The sequence below is a fragment of the Panthera onca genome, chromosome B3 (genome assembly GCF_046562875.1).
Source record: "Panthera onca isolate mPanOnc1 chromosome B3, mPanOnc1 haplotype 2, whole genome shotgun sequence".
NCBI classification, from domain to species: Eukaryota; Metazoa; Chordata; class Mammalia; order Carnivora; family Felidae; genus Panthera; species Panthera onca.
Window position 1 is genome coordinate 83,304,488 of NC_138344.1, and position 20,646 is coordinate 83,325,133.

General features: G+C 39.0%; 1 protein-coding gene across 1 annotated transcript; it reads left to right on the plus strand.

Annotated features, from left to right (window-relative positions):
- The first annotated feature begins 1,957 nt into the window (after positions 1–1,957).
- On the plus strand, positions 1,958–20,186 carry EAPP (E2F associated phosphoprotein). Its single transcript, XM_060619480.2, has 6 exons — positions 1,958–2,133; positions 6,443–6,624; positions 8,192–8,287; positions 9,453–9,570; positions 12,257–12,370; positions 19,616–20,186. Exons 1-6 carry the CDS (start codon positions 2,060–2,062, stop codon positions 19,890–19,892), a joined length of 861 nt encoding a protein of 286 aa, XP_060475463.1. The 5' UTR covers positions 1,958–2,059; the 3' UTR covers positions 19,893–20,186.
- The last annotated feature ends 460 nt before the right edge of the window (positions 20,187–20,646 follow it).

Genomic DNA, 20,646 nt, shown 5'->3' on the forward strand with positions numbered 1-20,646 from the left:
TTTTATAACTCACTCACCCTTAAGAGACTTACATAGACCAAATTAGGCATCCTTTAGCTACATAAACTGTTATTTGGGGGTTTTACTTTATGTTTTGTAGGCATTTTACCGGAATGAATATACCAAAATCATAAAAAAAAAAAGTTCTAGAGTCTACTGTATCAGAAGTTTATATATAGAGTTTTATTTATTAAACAGTTTTAAATTTTATTTTTGAGAGGAGACAGAGAGAGTGGAGGAGGGGCAGAGAGAGAGACACACACACACAGAATCTGAGGCAGGCTCCAAGCTGTCTGCACAGAGGCCAACGTGGGACTTGAACTCAAAAACCTCGAGATCATGACCTGAGCCAAAGTTGGATGCTTAACCACCTGAGCCACCCAGGTGCCCCAATTTTTATTTTTTTAAGTAAGCACTAGGCCCTGTTGCATCCACACGACTCCTGAAACAGAATATTATGGGCACCAGTGACAGTCACAACAAAGTTTATTGCAATGAAAGGCAAGGTCGACCGATCGGGACCAACACTTTTGATCAGAGTGCGGCCTCGAACAGCCGGGGTACAGAGTTTTTATAGCTGATCACATCGTTTTATCATCACCTGGGAACAGAACAAAGAAATAGTTCCCAGATGAGTTCGAAACAGTTCCCGGATGGGGTGATTATTTTAGACTTTCTGCCGTTAAGTTGCAACCAGTGCATCTCCTTGACCCTGCCTCTGATGCTCTTTTCTTTGAACTTTTGTTTCCTTAATTGTTGAAGCCTAATTTACAAGAGTATGAAGCGTAATTTATAAGAGTAAAGCAAGGCTGTTATCTCTTAACCTTCAGTGTTAGCACAAAGCTGTTATCTCTCAAACTACAGGTTAGCCCTACACTACAATTTAACCCTTACAGGCCCAACAGGGGGCTTGAACTCCTGACCCCGAGATTAAGAGTCACATGCTCCACAGACTGAGCCAGCCGGCGCCCCTAATAGGATTCCATTTTAAATAGTCGAATCTAAACTTAAGGGTATTCTTTATAACTAACACTAGTACAAACCATTTCATATTTACAAAGTTTTTCTTCCTAGAAGGGGCCCAGCCCAGCTGGTGGAGTATGGGGTTCCCATAGGAAGGCAGACAGCATAATGGTGGAGCCCCACAGGATGTGCTATGTGACTTTGGGTGTGTAGAGGGAGTTAAGTGCAACTCCTGATGGAGGGACAGGGAGAGGACGGACTGAGACAAAGTTTCTGTTAACATAGGAGTAAAAGTAGGAGTTATTTTATCCTTAATGTCATTTTATAAACAAGGGAACCAGCATAAGACCCATTAATTATGTGACTTTTGTAAGCCTCTAGAGCAAATCAGTAACAAATCTAGGAAAGAATTCAAGCTTTCCACACTTAAGCTTTATAGTTCTTAATTACTGAGCAGGCAACTATAAATAACTGCTTCATTGGAAGAAATCTGCAAGTACCAAAGATATAATAAAATGAAAATAAAAATAACTCTTAATCCTCCCAAAAGAATGACACAAAATAGAAGTTACCAAGCCAGAGACTTTTATTTCCTCCCCTCTGTTACAGCCTGTAACAGTCCTCCAAAACGGAGGTTCTTTTTTCCAGGTATCAACTGAATTGTCTTTATATCGGAGTTCTCAAACTTTTTGGTCTAAGGACTCCTTTACACTCTCAGAAATTACTGAGGATCCTAAAGAGCTTTTGTTATGTGCTGCCTGTTCCTCAGCGTCTAGATTTCTGCTCCTTTATGTCACGATGTGAGACACTGTACTTAGAGTGCTCGTCTCAGAGACTGCTACTTATGACGGTCCTAATTACTATTTTCAGTAATAAGGTAGCTCTTTTCAGGTAAGCGAAAGCAGCGCACCGCTGTGGTGGATGCTAGGGCTGATCCTTTCTCCCCGCCCTCTTGCTAGGATGATCTGCGCAGGCGCGCAGGGAGGGCACGGAAGTGCGGGCGGAAGTGGGTACCAGACCTTTTAGCGGAGCGGCCTGTGGAGTAAACAAGTACCGAGCGGCCGCTTGCAGCTGGTGCCAGAGGGTACAGGCCACCATGAACCGGGTCCAGGATGACTATGACCCCTACGCAGTTGAAGAGCCTAGCGATGAGGAGCCAGCTTTGAGCAGGTGGGTCCCTGTCCCGTCCCGGCCCCCGAGGCTTCGGGCCGAGGCCAGGCTTTAGCCTTCTGTATTCGCTGCGACTACCAGGCCTTTGGGGACCCTCGGGCCAGCAGTTGGGCGCCTTTTGCGCCTCGCTGTTGCCTGTGCGACGCCGAGAGGGGTTCTGGTGAGGTGGGGGGGGGGGGGAAGAGCGACACTCGCGCGGGGAACAGAGATATTCTGGAGTAAGTCTTCAAAAACCTTGGAATCGAATCCTGCCTCTGCAGCTTGCTAACAGTATGACTGAAGGCAAGTTATCCTCCTTTTGCTCATCTATAAAAAGGAACTATAATAGGGGCTCCCGGTTGGCCCAGTCAGTTAAGCCTGGGACTCTTGATTTCCCCTCAGGTCATAATCTCTAGAGTCGTGAGATCCCCCTATGTTGGGCACAGCGCTGGGCGTGCAGCCTGATTAAGAACCCCCCCACCCCCACCCCCGCTGTCTCCAAAATAAATAAACAGAAAAAGGCAATATAATAACTATATCTTAAGTATGTTGTGAGGCTTATGGGACTTACTGTGAACTGACAATCTTGAAGACGAAACTGCCATAAACAGAAATAAGGGACTATTCAGCCTCCCTTTTTGAACGCCTATCTGTGCTTTCTCTGGGCTACGGTTTTCTACAGGCTTGCACTATAGTAGGGGAAATCAGACACGTATCTCGGAAGATAAATATCTTGAAAAGAAGTATGTATCTCAGAAGAGTATTGTAGAAAACAGTGGCCTGAGATAGTCACAAATCAAATTCTGTGGGAATTTCCAGAAAGGAGGGATTAATCCTACCTGGGGGAAGCTTGCAGTTATGTTGGCAAGAGAGTTCCAGGAAAATTTATCCACTTTTTAAAGCTGGCAGCAGATCCTATTAATAAATCTAAAACATTCTGTTCAACTAAGCTTTTTGTGAAACTGACCTCTCTTCAATTATAATGTTTCCTCGTGTTATCCTGGGAGGGGTTGAAGGCTTGGGAGATTAGACTGCTGTGAAGATTTCTCTTGTGGGGAGTAAGGATGGATTCCAAGGTTTCCTGAGAGAAAGAGTGTCAGTTAATGGGTCTGGTCTGTGAAAGGAGGTATATGAATTAGTAGGCCTCAATTAGTAATTCAGTTTGATTGGAATATTGCAGGGTTTCCTGGACTTGAGTTATTTAGCCGTTACTGTCTCTATATTTCCCCGTGTTACTATTCATTTAATACTTTTCCTTAGGTTGGGGTGCGTGGGTGGCTCACTTGGCTGAGTGTCCGGGTCTTAATTTCGGCTCAGGTCATGATCTCATGGTTGGTGAGATCAAGCCCTGAGTTGGGCCCTGCCAGTGACAGCATGGAGCCTGCTTGGAATTCTCTCATTCTCTGCCCCTTCCCTACTTTCTCTCTTTCTCAAATAAACAAACATTAGATTTTTTTGAGTTAAATTTCTTTTAAAAAAATATTTATTTATTTTGAGAGAGAGAGAATGAGAGAGAGGGGGAGAGTGGCAGGGAGGCAGAGAGACAGAACAGAACCCAAGCAGGCTCTGAGATGCCAGTGCAGGGCCCGAACTGGGGTTTGATCTTACCAACCATGAGATCATGACCTGTGCTGAAACCAAGTTGGACGCTTAACTGAGACACCCAGGCATCCTAATTGTATATTTAAATGCATGTACTTGTGACAGTAAATTATGCTATAAGAAAAGTTAAACAAAAAATAATACAGAGGGATTCTGTGTCTTCTCCACCCAGTTTCCCTCAATGTTAACATATTTGATAAAACTTTGCTGTAATATCACACCTGGGATATCGACATTAATGGGGTCAAGATATAGAACATTTCCATTACCACAAGGATCCCTCATTGCTCACTTCCTGTCCCCTCTCTCCCATGCACTACTTAACTGCTGGTAACTACCAATCTATTTTCCACTTCTATAATTTTGTCCTTTTCAAGAATATTATGTAAACAGAATCATGCAGTATGTAACCTTTTGGGATTGGTTTTTGTCATTCAGCGTAATACCTGGAGGTTCATCCACATTATTGCAGGTGTCAGTAAGTCATTCCTTTTTTATTGCCGAGTACTATTTTACATTTGTTTTACCTATTCCCGTATTTAAAAATTTTTAAAAATATTTTTTAATTTTAGATAGTGTGAGTGGGGCAGGGGGCAGAGGGAGAGAGAGAGAGAGAGAGAGAGAGAGAGAGAATCTTAAGCAGACTCCACACTCAGCACAGAGCCCGACATAGGCCTCTATCCCATGACCCTGGGATCATGACCTGAGCTGAAATCAAGAGTCAGTTGCTCAACTGGCTCAACCACCCAGGCACCCCTTAACCATTCCCTTATTGAAGGATGTCTAATTGTTTCTAGTTTTGACTCTTGTGAATAAAGTATCTGTAAACACTCATGTAGAGGTTTTTGTGTGAATGTTAGTTTTCAGTTTTCTGGGATAAATGCCCAGGAGTGTGATTGCTGGATTGTATGGTGGTTGCATGTTTAGTTTTATAAGAAACTGTCAAGCTGTTTTCCATAGAAGCTTTATCATTTTACATTCCCACCAGCAATGGCTTCAAAGTTATTTAGTGGTCTGTCTTGGTACTCCTTAAGATAATCTGCATTTTGCCCTTTGGAAACACTTGAATATAGGGAAAATCAGAGTTTCTCAGCGTCAGTAGAATTGACATCTTTGATCAGATAATTCTCTATTGAGGGGGTTATTCTGTGCATTATAGGATGTTTAGCAGCATCCCTGACCTCTACCCACTAGAAGCCAGTAGCCCCTCCTCCACCCCCTGCCCCAATTTGTGGCAATCAAAAATGTCTCTAGCTATGCCATATGTTCTCTGGAGAACAAAATGCTCCCCGTTGGAGACCACTGGTGGGTGAGAGGTAACGTTGAAAAGATAAGTTGAAACCAAATGGGAAAGGCTTTTTTGAATGCTGTGCTCAGAAGTTTGGCCATGGATGATTTCTTTGGGAATTGGCTAGTGGTATGATGAGAGTTCTTTAGGAATAACTTTCTGGCAACAGGATTAAGAGTGTACTGAAATGGAAGAGTTTGGAGGCCTGGAGATCCTTAGGATATGGTGGGACAGGCAGAGTTAAGAGAACCCAAATGAATATAGTGGTACTGGAGAAAGGGAGCATGCTGGTCAGGATGAGGAATGTTGTTAGATGGGGAATTCTCTTGAGAGTAGAACCTGGCTAAGGCCTCTATCACTAGCAGACTTGATTGGTGTGAACTGCAGTTTTCTGATTTACCTTCTGCTGGAGGCTCAAAAGCATTGTTGTAGAAGAAGAAAATAGAGAAACAAAAACCAGGGGTAGTCTGCAACTATTCATCAGACCACAAATAATTGAACATTATTTATGAATTGTTGATTATATTAAAAATATCTTAGGCATTTCACTCATTTTGATAACATTTCATTCTTTTTGATATCTGGTTTAATTCTGTCATACTGTTATTTATTTAAAAAAATTTTTTTAAGCTTATTTATTTTGAGAGAGAGAAAGAGCAGAGGAGGGGCAGAGAGAGGGAGAAAGAGAATCTAAAGCAGACTCTGCACGGTGAGTGCAGAGCTGGATGCAGGGCTCAAACTCACAAATTGTGAGATCATGACCTGAGCCGAAATCAAGAGTTGGCTGCTTAATGACTGAACCACCCAGGTGCCCCACTGTCATACTGTTGGTAATGGGGACAGATGCAAAAGGCCAAGTATATTGGCAATAATTGCTCAGGAGCAATTGTAATATAACTTTCTCTTAATAGTTCTCTGTAGCATTGTGCCTTTTATCTGTTAACATTTTGTGTGGTTATATTAGCTATATATTGGTTATATATACTAAGTTTTATTTAAGTACTTAGAGTTTTAAAAATCTTTAAAAAACAGTAAAATTTTCATTGCTGATGGAAGTATGAATTGATACAAAACTTTTGGAAATAACAGTGTGATAATTCAAGAAGTCAGAAAGATGCTTGTATGTCTAATTCTAGACATTTATCCTAAGGAAATCAACAGAAAATTACATATACTCTACAGAGATATTCATTGTAGCATAATAGCAAAGAGTTAGAAATAAATGTACAGCATCTGTAAGATGAAATGTTATGCAGACATTAAAAATATATTTAGAAATATGCAGAAAGGGTTGATCTTTAAATGAGAATAGCTGTCTGTAATATAATAGATAAAGGCAACCTTGTAAAACTTAAAACTGTTGGGTAAGGAGATGATGGGAGTTATAAGTTATTTTAATTTTTTAGTATTCATGTGCCTTATGATTTAAACGTATACTAGTTCTGAAGATGAAGTGGATGTGCTTTTACATGGAACTCCTGACCAAAAACGAAAACTCATCAGAGAATGTCTTACTGGAGAAAGTGAATCATCTAGTGAAGATGAATTTGAAAAAGAAATGGAAGCTGAATTAAATTCCACCATAAAAACAATGGAGGACAAGTTATCCTCTCTGGAAACAGGTAAACTTTTAGATTTTCATATAGATATATATACATATTTTTAAACATTTATTCAGTATTGAGAGAGACAGAGTGTGAGTCAGGGAGGGGCAGAGAGAGAGAGTGACACACAGAATCCGAAGCAGACTCTAGGTTCTGAGCTGTCAGCCCAGAGCCTGATGCAGGGCTTGAACTCAAAAACCGTGAGATTGTGACCTGAGTCGAAGTCAGCCATCCAACTGACCGAGCTACCCATGTGCCCCTCATATAGATATTTTTCTAAGCTTTACAAGGCAGGAACCTCATTTGTGCCCTGTTGCATCCCAGCACTTTGAGTATGTGCTCATTAAATATTTACCGAGTGAATGAATAAATGTATTTGGCAACCTGAGCATAGTTTCTTTGATGACTAGTGAAGAATTTTCCTGTGTCGTTGAAATGACACTGTTTAGTATTGTTTACTTGCATGATTTCCTTTTGTAATTTTTTTTTTAGAGTTTATTTGTGGCATGCCTGGGCGGCGCAGTTGGTTGAGTGTTCCAATTTGATTTTGGTTCAGGTCATGATCTCATGGTTCATGACGTCAAGCCCCAGGTTGGGCTCTGCGCTGACAGCTTGGAGCCTGCTTGTGATTCTCCTTTTTCCCTCTCTTTCTCTGCCCCACTCCTACGCATGCGCTCACTCACTCTCTCCTTCTCTCTCTCTCTCTCTCTCTCTCTCAAAATAAATAAGATCTGAGCCGAAATCAAGAGTCAGATGCTCAACTAACTGAGCCACTCAGAACTCCCTCCTTTATTTTTACCCCAGGATAAAAAAGAAAAAAAGAAAAAGACACACAAGCTTAGAGAGGTATTTTTCGAGTTATATAGCATTGATAGTGGCACATTGAATATGTCACCACAAATTGTGTCATTTTAGTAAGTAGTGAAACATACTTCATTTGGTACTTTGTCTTTATGTAAAGTGTACTTGATCCAAAAACTGATTTGTGCCTTAGCTTTGGTTTCCATAGTATATGCTATGTATTAACTGTTAGGAACTGAAAGCATATATAATAATAATAAAAGCAAAAGCAGATGTTAATTAAGAGGAAGAATTAGGGACACAAGCATATGACATGAATACAGTATGAGTCATGGCACTAGGCACAAGTGAGGAGAGAAGGAATGTGTTCTTGTGTCATTCCCTCTGCCGCTCTTTAGGGCTCTTATCCTCTTTCCCCTGAAGTCCCTTACAACAAGATGTTTATTCCCTATTCTTCACGTGTACTGCATGGCTGAAAGTTAGAGAGCTATATGGTGGCAATCTGGAAATAGGCTATTTTATTGAATTAGATTTGTGGGAAGGGTGAGAGAATAATTTTCTCATGATTTGGAACACTTGATCCATTTCTATAATTAACAATTACAGTTCTCTGTAATTGCACAGGGCACAAACATTCAGTAAGTCATTGATGTGAAAGTATTTTTCCATCCAAATGAGATTGGGAATGAGTTGATACTGCTTTGAGGTGATGGAAGAATATACTGAGTTTTTTTTCTTGTCAGTTATGTATGGTTTAGTCTTTAAACTTCCCTTGCGTAACTAGGGTCTTCTTCAGGAACTGGAAAAGTTGGAACAGCTCTGACAAAGTACTACGATGATATATATTTTGATTCTGATTCTGAGGATGAAGACAAAACAGGTAAGTAGCATGTTTACCAGGTTTAGCCGTTATATTTTATGGAAAAAACATTTACCTAACAATTATTGGATTTTAGGATTTCCCTCTGAGTTTTGTCTTCTAAGAAATGGTAGGCCATTGATGTGAAAACAAAAGCAGGAATGATGAATAAAAACAGATGGGAATGCACATATGAGGCCTTGGGACCGGCAAGGGTACTGCATGGGTGTGCCCAGGGAGAAGGACGGGGTGTCCTGACTCAGGGCTCTTGGCCACACTCTTCCTTAAGGTTCCTTAATGCAGCAATATTTGGTTTCACACCTGCAAATAGTTTCTATATTTTTATAGGAAATTTAGAAACTTATAAATATATTTTGCAGAATTTTTTCTGACTTCTTGCTTTTTTTTAATCAGCCTCTGTTCTTTAGAATTGATTTTGTATAAAATCTGAGCAAAGGTAAACATAATAAGGACTACAACTAATTTAATTATATCAGTAGTTACACTGGAATACACAGACAACACATTTATATGGTGAAGAAACAATTTTATGTTTGTATGTATTATTACCTAAGTATTGACCTAAGTACATTTTAAAAGTCTAGTGTATGTGGATTATCATAGTGTTTTTTCATTCATTTTTGAAATATTTTATTTTGATTTCACTACCATTTTATAGATAGGAACTTGTTGAGACTTTATACATCAAAATTTTCTAATCTTGGCTCCCTTTGACCTTTCTGAGACTCTGAATCCTCATTATTTGAATTTGGTTTTTGAGATAACAACAGTTTTTAGTGAAGAAACAATTCTTGCCTCTTCTGTCACCTTCATTTTAATCCCTTGGTTTTTTTTAAGTTTATTTATTTATTTTGACGTTCACACAGGGGAGGTGCAGAGGGGGAGGGAGGGATAGAATCCTAGTCTGATCCTGTGCTTGAACCCACGAATAGTAAGACCATGACCTCAGCTGAAATCAAGAGCCGGATGCTTAAGTGACTGAGCTACCCAGGTGTCCTGATGCTTTGTTAATTGGATAAGAACTTTATTTGGAGGAATAGTTAAAAATTTTTTTTTTAGGAAAATATAAGTAGAAAAAAAAGGTAGGTGGGAATTCTACATTCTGTCTTAAAAAGGTGTGTAATTTAGACATACCTAGCCATATCCTTAACATTTTCAAAATTAGCACAGGTGACCAAGAAGAAAAAGAAGAAACGACACAGGATTCCAACAAATGATGAATTACTGTATGATCCTGAGAAAGATAACAGAGATCAGGCCTGGGTTGATGCACAGAGAAGAGGGTAAGAACTTACCTTTAATATTTAGAATCTTCAGAGAAAAATGATTAGAAGGTGGTATTTACAACATTCACATTTTCACTGTATGTGTATATGTTCATATGGACATACATTAAAATTTTTGAGAAAAACACTGCTGAATTGTTTACTTTGAAAATTACCAGCAAATTTCATTCAGATGATTTATTTTTGAGAGAGAGAGAGTGTGTGGGTGCACATGGGGGAGCAGCAGAGGGCAGGGCTCAGAGGATCCGAAGCGGGCTCTGTGGCTGACAGCAGAGAGCCTGATGTGGGGCTCAAGCTCAAAAATTGTGAGATCATGACCTGAGCTGAAGTTGGATGCTTAACCAACTGAGCCACCTTGGCACCCCTAATGAATATATTTGTGTGTGTGTGTGTGTGTGTGTGTGTGTGTATGTGTGTATTTTAATGTTTGTTTATTTTTGAAAGATCATCTGAAGCAGGCTCTGCATTGTCAATGCAAAGCCTGATGTGGGGCTCGAACTCATGAACTGTGAGATCATGACCTGAGCCAAAGTCAGATGTTCAACTGACTGAGCCACCCAAGCGCCCCTGCCCCATGAATATCCCCAGTGTAAAATAAACATTTTAAGTGCTATGAGTATTGAGATAGTTAAGGAAATTATAGTGTAGCTCTTGATTCTGGTAAAAGAATTTGTCAGTGAGGTAAGATGGAATGTATCTTTATTATATAATCTTTAAAAAACAATTTTTTTAAAGTAAACTCTACTCCCAATGTCGGGCTTGAACTCATGACCCAGCCAGGCACCCCTTTTGTTATATAATCTTGAGAAGAAATAACATTTTATTGACTTACTCACATTCCTGCATCAAGCAGTAGTTGCCTTTTGAGACCACAGAAACCAACTTAAAATAATGAACTCACTACTTTTTAAGTATCACAAGGGCAGTAATCATGCCTGTCTGTTCACTGCTTTATCCCAGGCATCTTGCACTTTGTAAAATGGGCTCTCATTAAGTAGCTATTGAATGAATAAGTTACTTTCTTGGGTTTGGGTTTTGAAATCTGTTAAGCATTGGAGGTATTTAACAACAGTTTTAAAGTATGTACTACATGTTTTCAGTATTTTTCCCCAGAGACATTTAAAGGATTTAGAAAGTAATGCCACATGATTTATTTTCTGTTGTTGAGGTTTTAGGAGTTTACCATAAGTCCCTTTTAAGAATATATACTTTCATACTTTACTTTCATAGGTAGATTCGTGCTGTAATTTTGCAGTCAGCGAATATTTATTGGACACTTATGTACTAGACACTGTTTTGTATTCTTGAAATACAGCAAGGAACAAAACAGACCAAAATCCTTAGGCACTTAGAGCTTACATGCTTGTTTTTTAAATGTAGCTTTACTAGGTTTTTCAAATTAATAGACTTTATGCTTTTAGAAGAGTTTTAGATTTACAGAAAAATTGAGCCAATAATAACATGGTTCCCATATACCTTCCCACAACAACACACACACACACACAGTTTCACCTGTTAACATGTTACATTAATATGGTACATTTGTCACAATTAATGAACTGGTATTTATACATTATTATAAACATAGTTTATTCACATTTCCTTAGTTTTTACCTTCTGTCCATTTTCTGTTCCAAGAGCCCATCCAGGATGCTATGTTAGTTTTTTAGTATATGTGCTGCCAAAGCGAGCGTGCCATGTTACTTTTAATTGTCATGTCCCTTTAGGCTCTTCTTGGCTCTGACAGTTTTCACACTTTTTCTTGGTTTTGATGACCTTAACATTTTTCAGGAATGCTGGACAGATACATTGTAGGAGGCCATTCTATTGGAATTTGTTTGATGTTTTTCTCATGATTAGACTGGGATTATGAATTTGGGGGAGGAAGACCATAGAGATAAAGTGCAATTTTCATCATTTTGTGATCAGTTATTAATAGTGACCTAATATTGACCTTGATTGCCATGGTATGGAAGTGTTTGTCAGGTTTCTCAACTGTAAAGTTACCCTCTGCCCCTCCTTTCCATATTGTACTCTTTGGAAGGAAGTCACTATGTGCAGCCCAAACTTGTGGAGTGGGGAGTTATGCTCCGCTTCCTTAAGGGGAGAGTATCTTCATTAATTATTCTTCTTTATGGGAGATTTGTCCCTTCCTTCCTTCCTTCCTTCCTTCCTTCCTTCCTTCCTTTGTTCCTTCATTGTTCCTTCAATTTGTTCAGTCATTTATATCAGTATGGACTCATGGGTATTTACTTATACTTCAGGTTATAATCCAATACTACATTATTTTGTTGTTCTCATTGTTTCAGCTTTGTCCACTGGGAACTCTTTTCAGTTGACTTCTGTGCCCCCTTGACATACCTACCTCGTTGTTTTTGAGCACTTCCTTCCTTACTTTCTGGTACTACAGGATGCTCCAGGTTCATCTTGTATGCCTCATTCCTAGAATCAGTTATTTTTCAGAGGAGTACTAGTTTCTTTTATTGGAGAGTGGCATTAGAAATCATGCTACTGGGGGTGTCTGGCTGGCTCAATCCATAGAGCATGTGGCTCTTAATCTTGGAATTGTGAGTTTGAGCCCCTTAAAAGGAGGGAGTGGGGCCTCCTTAAAATAAAAAAGAAAAAGAAATCAAGATCTGGCTTTAATGTGCACCCCTTGCCCCCCTTTCTTTTTCTGTTCTAGCTACCATGGTTTTGGAATACAGAGGCCACATCAACAACAACAGCCTGTTCCAAATAGTGATGCTGTCCTGAACTGCCCTGCCTGCATGACCACACTATGCCTTGATTGCCAAAGGTAATGGATAAAGGGTAACAACACACACACACACACACACGTACATACACATGCACACAATGAAAACAACTTGGTGATCTTTTGTTTAAATCAGAAATAGACTTTTGAGGTATATACTTAGGAATTCTAATAAAGTTCTGTCCTCTTATATCCTTGCTGCTATATGACTAATCTTTATGCAAATACTTTTGGTTATATGTAGTTTTATTATAAGTAGTTTTTTAATAAAACACTTAACCATTACTGACACAGATTCAGTGAAACTGCATGTATGTTGTGGAATGACATAATCTCTCAAATACACATTTTTAAAAATGTTTTATTTATTTTAGAGAGAGAGAGAGAGAACAAGAACGAGTGGGGGAGGAGCAGACAGAGAGGGGGACAGAGGATCCAAAGCGGGCTGTGCACTGAGAGCAGTGAGCCCGATGCAGGGCTCCAACTGACAGACTGTGAGATCATGACCTGAGCCAAAGGTGGATGCTCAACCTACTGAGCCACCCAGGCACCCCTCAAATACACTCTTTTTAAAAAAATTGTGATAAAATACATATAAGATGTCCCATTTTAACCATCAAAATTTTTTTATTAAAGAGTCCATCATTTGTATATTTAGTTTATTGTCAACTAGATCATTTAAAAATTTAATACCTTTTGCGTGTGTATATATTGAGAACTTTTAAGATCTCTCTTAGCAACTTTCAAGGATGTAGTACAATGTTGGTAACTATTTAAACAATATTATATCCCCAGACCTTCTCCATCTTATAACTGGAAGTTTGTACCATTTGACTGTCTTCACCCATCCACCCTTCCCCCACCAACCACAAATCTACACTCTGTGTTTAGGAGTTCAGGTTTTTTGTTGTTTTTTTTTTTTTTTGGATTCCACATATAAGTGAAATCATTCAGGATTTTTCTGTCTCTGTCTAACATATTTAGTATAATGCTCTCACGGTTCATCCATGTTTTCACAAATGGCAGGATCCTCCTCCTCCTCCTCCTCCTCCTCCTCCTCCTCCTCCTCCTCCTCCTCCTCCTCCATTGTATCTATACACCATGTTTTCTTTATCCATTCACCTATGCATGGACACTTAGTTTGTTTCATGTTTTGGCTGTTAAGAATTCTGTTGCAGTAGGTTTTGGAGAGAAGACCATAGAGCTAAAGTGTTGTTTTCATTACATTATATCAAGGGCGCAGACTATCAACCAAAAATCAACAGATTTATGACTGGTAATGTTGACCTTTATCACCTGGCTGAGGTAGGGGTACATATACCTCTTTGAGATAGTGATGTCATTTCCTTCAGATATATACCCAGAAGTGGGATTGCTGGATCATACGGTAGTTATATTTTTAGTATTTTGAAGAGTCTCCATATTGTTTTCATAGTGGCTGTACCAATTTAAATTCCCACCAATAGTGCACAAGGTTTCACTTTTGTTATCCCTTGTCTTTTTGATAATAGCCATTCTAACAGGTAGAAAGTGACATCTCTCTGTAGTTTTGATTTGCATTTCCCTGATGATTAAGGATGGTGAACACCTTTTCATGTACCTATTAGCCATTTGTATATCTTTTTTTGGAAAAATATTCAGGTCCTTTGCCCATTTTTTTTTTTTTTTTAAATTTTTTTTTAACGTTTATTTATTTTTGAGACAGAGAGAGACAGAGCATGAACAGGGGAGGGGCAGAGAGAGAGAGAGGGAGACACAGAATCAGAAGCAGGCTCCAGGCTCCGAGCCATCAGCCCAGAGTCCGACGCGGGGCTCGAACTCACGGAGCGTGAGATCGTGACCTGAGCTGAAGTCGGACGCTTAACCGACTGAGCCACCCAGGCGCCCCTCCTTTGCCCATTTTCTAATTGGATTGTTTATTTTCTGCTAATGAGTTGTAGGAGTTCCTTGAATGTTAACCTGTTAACCCCTTATCAGATACATGATTTGCAAATATTTTCTCCCATTCCATAGATTGCCTTTTCCTTTTGTTGATTGTTTCTTTGCTGTGCTGAAGCTTTTTAGTTTGATATAGTCCCACTTACATTATTTAATTTTTTTAACTTAAAAAAAAAAAGTTTACTTATTTCGATACTATGAGTGGGGGAAGGGCAGAGAGAGGGGGAGAAACAATCCCAAGCAGGCTCCACCTCCAGCACAGAGCCTGATGTGTGGCTCCATTTCACAACCATGAGATTGTGACCTGAGCTGAAATTAAAAGTTGGATGCTTAACTGATTGAGCCACCTAAGCTCCCGCAACTTGTTTATTTTTGCTTTTGTTGCTTGTGCTTATCCAAAAAGTTATTGCTAAGACTCATGTTGAGCTTTTTCCCTATGTTTGAGTAGTTTTACACTTCATGTCTTAAATTTAAGTCTTTAATCTATTTCGAATTAATTTTTGTGAGTGGAGTAAGACAGTAGTCCAGTTTCATTATTTTGCAAATGACTGTCCAATTTTTCCAAAACCATTCATTGAAGATATTATCTTCCCAGCATTGAATATTTTTGGCTCCCTTGTCAAATATTAGTTGACCGTGTATGCATGAGTTTACTTCTGGGTTCTCTGTTCTGTGAGTCTGTGAGTCTGTTTTTATGCTAGTCCCATATTATTTTGATTATCATAGCTTTGTTGTTTTTGTTTTTTTAAAAATTTTTAAATGTTTATTCATTTAAATGAATACAGAGAGTGTGGGCAGAGGAGAGAGAGGGAGACACAGAATCCAAAGCAGGCTCCAGGCTCCGAGCTGTCAGCACAGAACCCGACGCACGGCTTGAACTCATGAATTGTGAGATCATGACCTGAGCTGAAGTCAGAGGCTTAACCGCTTAACTGACTGAGCCACCCAGACACCCCTGATGATCAAAGCTTTGTAGTACAGTTTAAAATGAGGAAGTGTGATACTTACAGCTTTGTTGTTCTTTCTCAAGGTTGCTTTGGCTATTTGGAGTTTTTTGTGATTCCACACAAATTTGAGGTTTTTTTCTATATAAGATTTTTTTCTATTTCTATTGACTCTAGAAAGCTTTGGGTAGTATGGACATTTTAACAATAGTAATTCTTTTTTTTTTTTTAACATTTCTGTATTTTTGAGAGACAGGGAGAGACAGAATGCAAGTGGGGGAGGGGCAGAGAGAGAGGGAGACATAGAATCTGAAGTAGTTTCCAAGCTCTGAGCTGACAGCACAGAGCCCAACATGGGGCTTGCACTCACGGACTGCGAGATCATGACCTGAGCCAAAGTCAGATGCTCAAATTACTGAGCCACCCAGGTGACCCAGTAATTCTTTAAAAAATTAAAAAAAAATTTTTTTTAATGTTTATTTATTTTTGAGAGAGAGAGAAAGAGAGAACACCACTGGGGAAGTAGGGGAGGGGCAGAGAGTGGGGTGGGGGACTGAGAGTCCAAAGCAAGCTCTCTTGCACTGACAGCAGAGAGCCTGATGGGCTCAGACTCATGGACTGTGAGATCATGACCTGAGCTGAAGTCTGACACTTAAACCACTGAGCACCCAGGTGCCCCAACAATAGTAATTCTTTTGATGCGTGCACATGGGTTATCTTTCCATTTACGTGTATTTTCTTCGTTTTCTTTCATGAATGTCTTAACAGTTTTCTGTGTATAAATCTCTCACCTCCTTGGTTAAATTTATTCCCAAGTGTTTTATTATTTTGGATGCCATCATGAATGGGATTGTTTTCTTAATTTCTTTTTCAGATAGTTTACTTTTAATGTATAGAGAGCAGATTTTTGTAATTTTTATTTTTAATCTTTTTTTAAACATTTATTTATTTTTGAGAGAGACAGAGCATGAGCAGGGGATGGGCAGAGACTGAGGGAGACAGAATCCGAAGCGGACTCCAGGCTCTGAGCTGTCAGCACAGAGCCTGACATGGGGCTTGAACTCACAGACTGTGATATCTTGACCTGAGCTGAAGGGGGATGCTTAACTGACTGAGCCACCTGGGCCCCCCCTTTTTAAAAAATTTTTTTTGAAGTTTTGAGAGCAGCTGTGGGGGAGGGGCAGAGAGAGAGGGAGACAGAGAATCCCAAGCAGGCGTTGTGCTGTCAGTGCAAAGCCCGATGCAGGGCTCTATCTCCTGAACCCATGAGATCATGACCTGAGCCAGAATCAAGATTCAGACGCTTAGCCACCCTGGCGCCCCTGTAATTGGTTTTGTGTCCTGAAACTTCATTGAATTTTATATTTATTTTAACAATATTTTAATATTTTTTTTGGTGGAGTCTTTAAAATTTTATGCGTATAAGATTATATCATCTACAAACTGAGACAGTTTTACTTCTTCCCTATTTGGATTCCTTTTATTTCATTTTTGTTGCCTGATTGCTCTGGCTAGGACTTGTAGTACTATGTCGACTAGGACTGGTGAGAGTGGGTACTCTTGTACCCCATTTTAACCATTTTAAGTGTACAATTCAGTGACATGAACTACATTCACAATATTGTGCAGCTATCACCACAGTCCATTTTAGAAACTTTTTTGTCATTGCAAACAGAAACCTTGTACCCATTAGACAAAATTCCCCATTCTCTACCCCTTCCTACCCCAGCCTGTGGTAACCTCTATTCTGTTTTCCTTTCTGGATTGTTCATCGCTCATGTATAGAAATGAACAGATTTTTGTGTGTTGATTTTGTACCCTGAAACTTTGCTGAAGTAGTTTATTAGCTCTAATAGTTTTTTTGTGTAATGCTCAGAATTTTCTACATACAAGATCATGTCATCTGTGAATTATTTGTTTCCAGTGTGGATGCCTTTTATTTCTTTTTCTTAGCTAATTGCTCTGATTAGAACTTCAAGTACTATGTTGGATAGAAATGGTGAAAGCAGATATTTTTAGTCTTGTTCTTGATCTTAGAGGAAAAATTTTCATTTTTGAATATGATGTTAGCTGTGGAATTTTCATATATGACCTTTATTGTATTGAAGTTCCTTCTATTTTTAGTTTATTGGGTATTTTTACCATGAATTGGTGTTGAATTTCGTCAAATTCTTTATTTTTATTTCTCATTTTTTAAATGTTTATTATCTATTTTTGAGAGAGGAGGAAGAGAATGAGCAGGGGAGGGACAGAGAGAGAGGGAGACATAGCATCTGAGCTGTCAGCACAGAGCCTGACATGGGGCTCAAACCCATGAACCTCAGGATCGTGCCTTGAGCTGAAGTTGGACGCTTAACTGACTGAGCCATCCAGGCGCCCCTAGAAGCTCTTTAAGCTTTTAAAACTGTAGCTTTTACTAAAATGGTGACAAGAATGGCATCAGTTGTCATGAGAGGAGGGCAGTCTCAGGCCACAATGTGAAAAGACAGTCAAAACATTAGCTCTCAAGTTTCCAATAACTTTTCTTGTCTTTCTAAGTTTGAAGAGCAAATGAAATTATTTTTGGAGATAAAAGTTACTTTTAAAGCAATAGAAGAGAGGATATATTCATTCTTTATTATCTATTAACACATTTTTCCTACTCTTTTTTTTTTTTTTTTTTTAATGTTTATTTTCAGGAAGAGAGAGAGTATGAGTGAGGGAGGGGCAAAGAGAGGGGGAGAGAGAGAATCCCAAGCAGGTTCCGTGCTTTCAGTGCAGAGTCCGATGTGGGGCTTACTCCCACGAACTGTGAGGTCATGACCTGAGCTGAAATCAAGAGTCAGATGCTTAACTGACTGAGCCACCCAGGCGCCCCAGTTTTTTCCTATTCTTAAATAACCCTTAACATTTCTTTAAATTTCCCATTTTGTTCTGTTTGTACTTTGGTTGTATTTCAGTAAGTTTTTGGTCTTCTCAAAGTTTAACTAATTGGAGATGCAAGAATATACACTGGGGGAAAAGATAGTCTCTTCAATAAATGGTGCTAGGAAAACTGGATAGCTACATGCGAGAATGAAACTGAACCACTTTCTTACATCATACACAAAAATCAACTCAGAATGGATGAAGGACCTAAATGTGAGACCTGAAAGCATAAAACGGCTAGAAGAAAACATAGGCAGTAGTGTGACATCGGCTATAACAACATTTTTCTAGATGGTCTTCTAAGGCAAGGAAGATAAAAGCAAGAGTAAACTACACCAAAATAAAAATCTTTTGTGCAGTGAAGGAATCCATCAACAAAATAAACCCACTGAATGGGAGAGGATATTTGCAAACGATCCATTTGATAAGGGATTAATATCCAAAATATATAAAGAACTAATACAACTTAATACCAAAAAAACCAATAATCCAATTAAAAAATGGGCAGAGTATCTGACTAGACATTTTTCCAAAGTAGACCTATAGATGTCAAACAGACACATGAAAAGATGCTCGACATCATTAATCATCATGGAAATGCAAATCAGAACCACAATGAGGTATTCATACACTTGTCAGAATGGCTAGAATCAAAAAGACAAGATATAACAAGTGTTCGTGAGGATGTGGAGAAAAAGAACTCTTGTGCACTGTTGGTGGGAATGTAATTGGTGCAGCTGCTGTGGAAAACAGTATAGAGATTCCTCAAAAAATTAAAAATAGCAATAACTTATGATCCACTAATTCCACTTCTTGGTTTTTATCCAAAGAAAATGAAAACTAATTTGAAAAGGTACATGTACTCTTGTGTGTATTGTAGTATTATTTATATTAGCCAAGATATGAAACAACCCAAGTGTCCCTTGATTGATAGATAAAGACAATATGCTAATATACACAGTGGAATATTCAGCCATAAGAAGAATGAGATCTTGCCATTTGTAACAACATGGATGGATCTAAAGGGTATTATGCTAAGAGAAATAAGTCAAAGAAAGACAGATACTGTATGATTTCACCTATATGTAAAATCTAAAAAACAATAAATGAATTAACAGACAAAAAGCAGAAACTGACCCATAATTACAGAGAACAAACTGATGGTTGCCAGAGGAGAGGGTGGTGGGGGATGGCCAAAATGAGTGAAGGAGAGTGGGAGATACAGGCTTCCAGGTACGGAGTGAGTAAGTCATGGGGATAAAAAGGTACAGCATAGGGAATAAAAATGATATTGTAATAGCATTGTATGGTGACATGGTAGCTACACTCATGGTGAGCATACATAGGGTGTAAACCTGTTGAATCACTGTGTAGTACATCTGAAACTAATATACACTGTATCAACTATACTTGAGTTAAAAACTTTTTTTTTTATCTAAATAGATAACCTATTAAAATAGGACATAAATCGCAATTCTCCGTTTGTTTTTCCTCTTAGGCATGAATCATACAAAACTCAGTATAGAGCAATGTTTGTGATGAATTGTTCTGTCAACAAAGAGGAGGTTCTAAGATACAAAACCCCAGAGAACAGGAAGAAAAGGCGAGGCCATAAGAAGATGAGGTCTAATCGTGAAGATGCTCCAGAGCAGGTAGAGGCAGAAGTGGAAGAAATCTATCACCCCGTCATGTGCACCGAATGTTCCACTGAAGTGGCAGTCTATGACAAGGATGAAGTCTTTCATTTTTTCAACGTTTTAGCGAGTCATTCTTAAATAGCTAAGTTGGCATTTAATTGCCCAATACAATATACAACGCAAATATGGACACTTACTTTCCCTGCTAATTCCTCTCCATTGACATTCTGAGCGGTTATTTGAGGAAGCAGTGTTTGTCTTTTTGAAAGAGAATGATTGTCAACCTGCATCCTTCCACCTCCTTTAAAAAAAATTTTCCCCCAGTTTTGATGGGACTAATTATTCATTTCCTTTTTGATGGGCATTTGGAAACCATGGGGACTTTTTTTACATATTAAAACTCTTTAGAATTAAAATGCTCTGGAGTTATAAGTAATGTTTCAGAGTGTTATTTTTTATTTTGGATGTACCCTTGGTGTGATTAAACTAGACACTATTCCCCCCACCCCCACTTCTGTCTGTATTGTTTTTGCTAAAAAGTATATTTACCTTCTATCATAGTATGAAGTGACATTATTTAGCAACTGTTACATGGGGTAATATTGCCAGGTGCTTTCAGTAATTAATATAGGTCTTTTCCTAAAAGGATTGTATAGTTAACAGTAATCTAACCTTAGTGAATTAACATAGTAAGTAGAAATTTATGGTGATGGGTCGCCTGGGTGGCTCAGTCAGTTAAGCATCTGACTTCGGCTCTGGTCATGATTTCATCGTTCCTGAGTTCGAGCTCTGTGCTGACAGCTCAGAGCCTGGAGTCTGTTTCAGATTCCGTGTCTCCCTCTCTGTTTCTGCTCCTCCCCCATTCGTGCTCTGTCTCTCTCTCTCTCTGTCT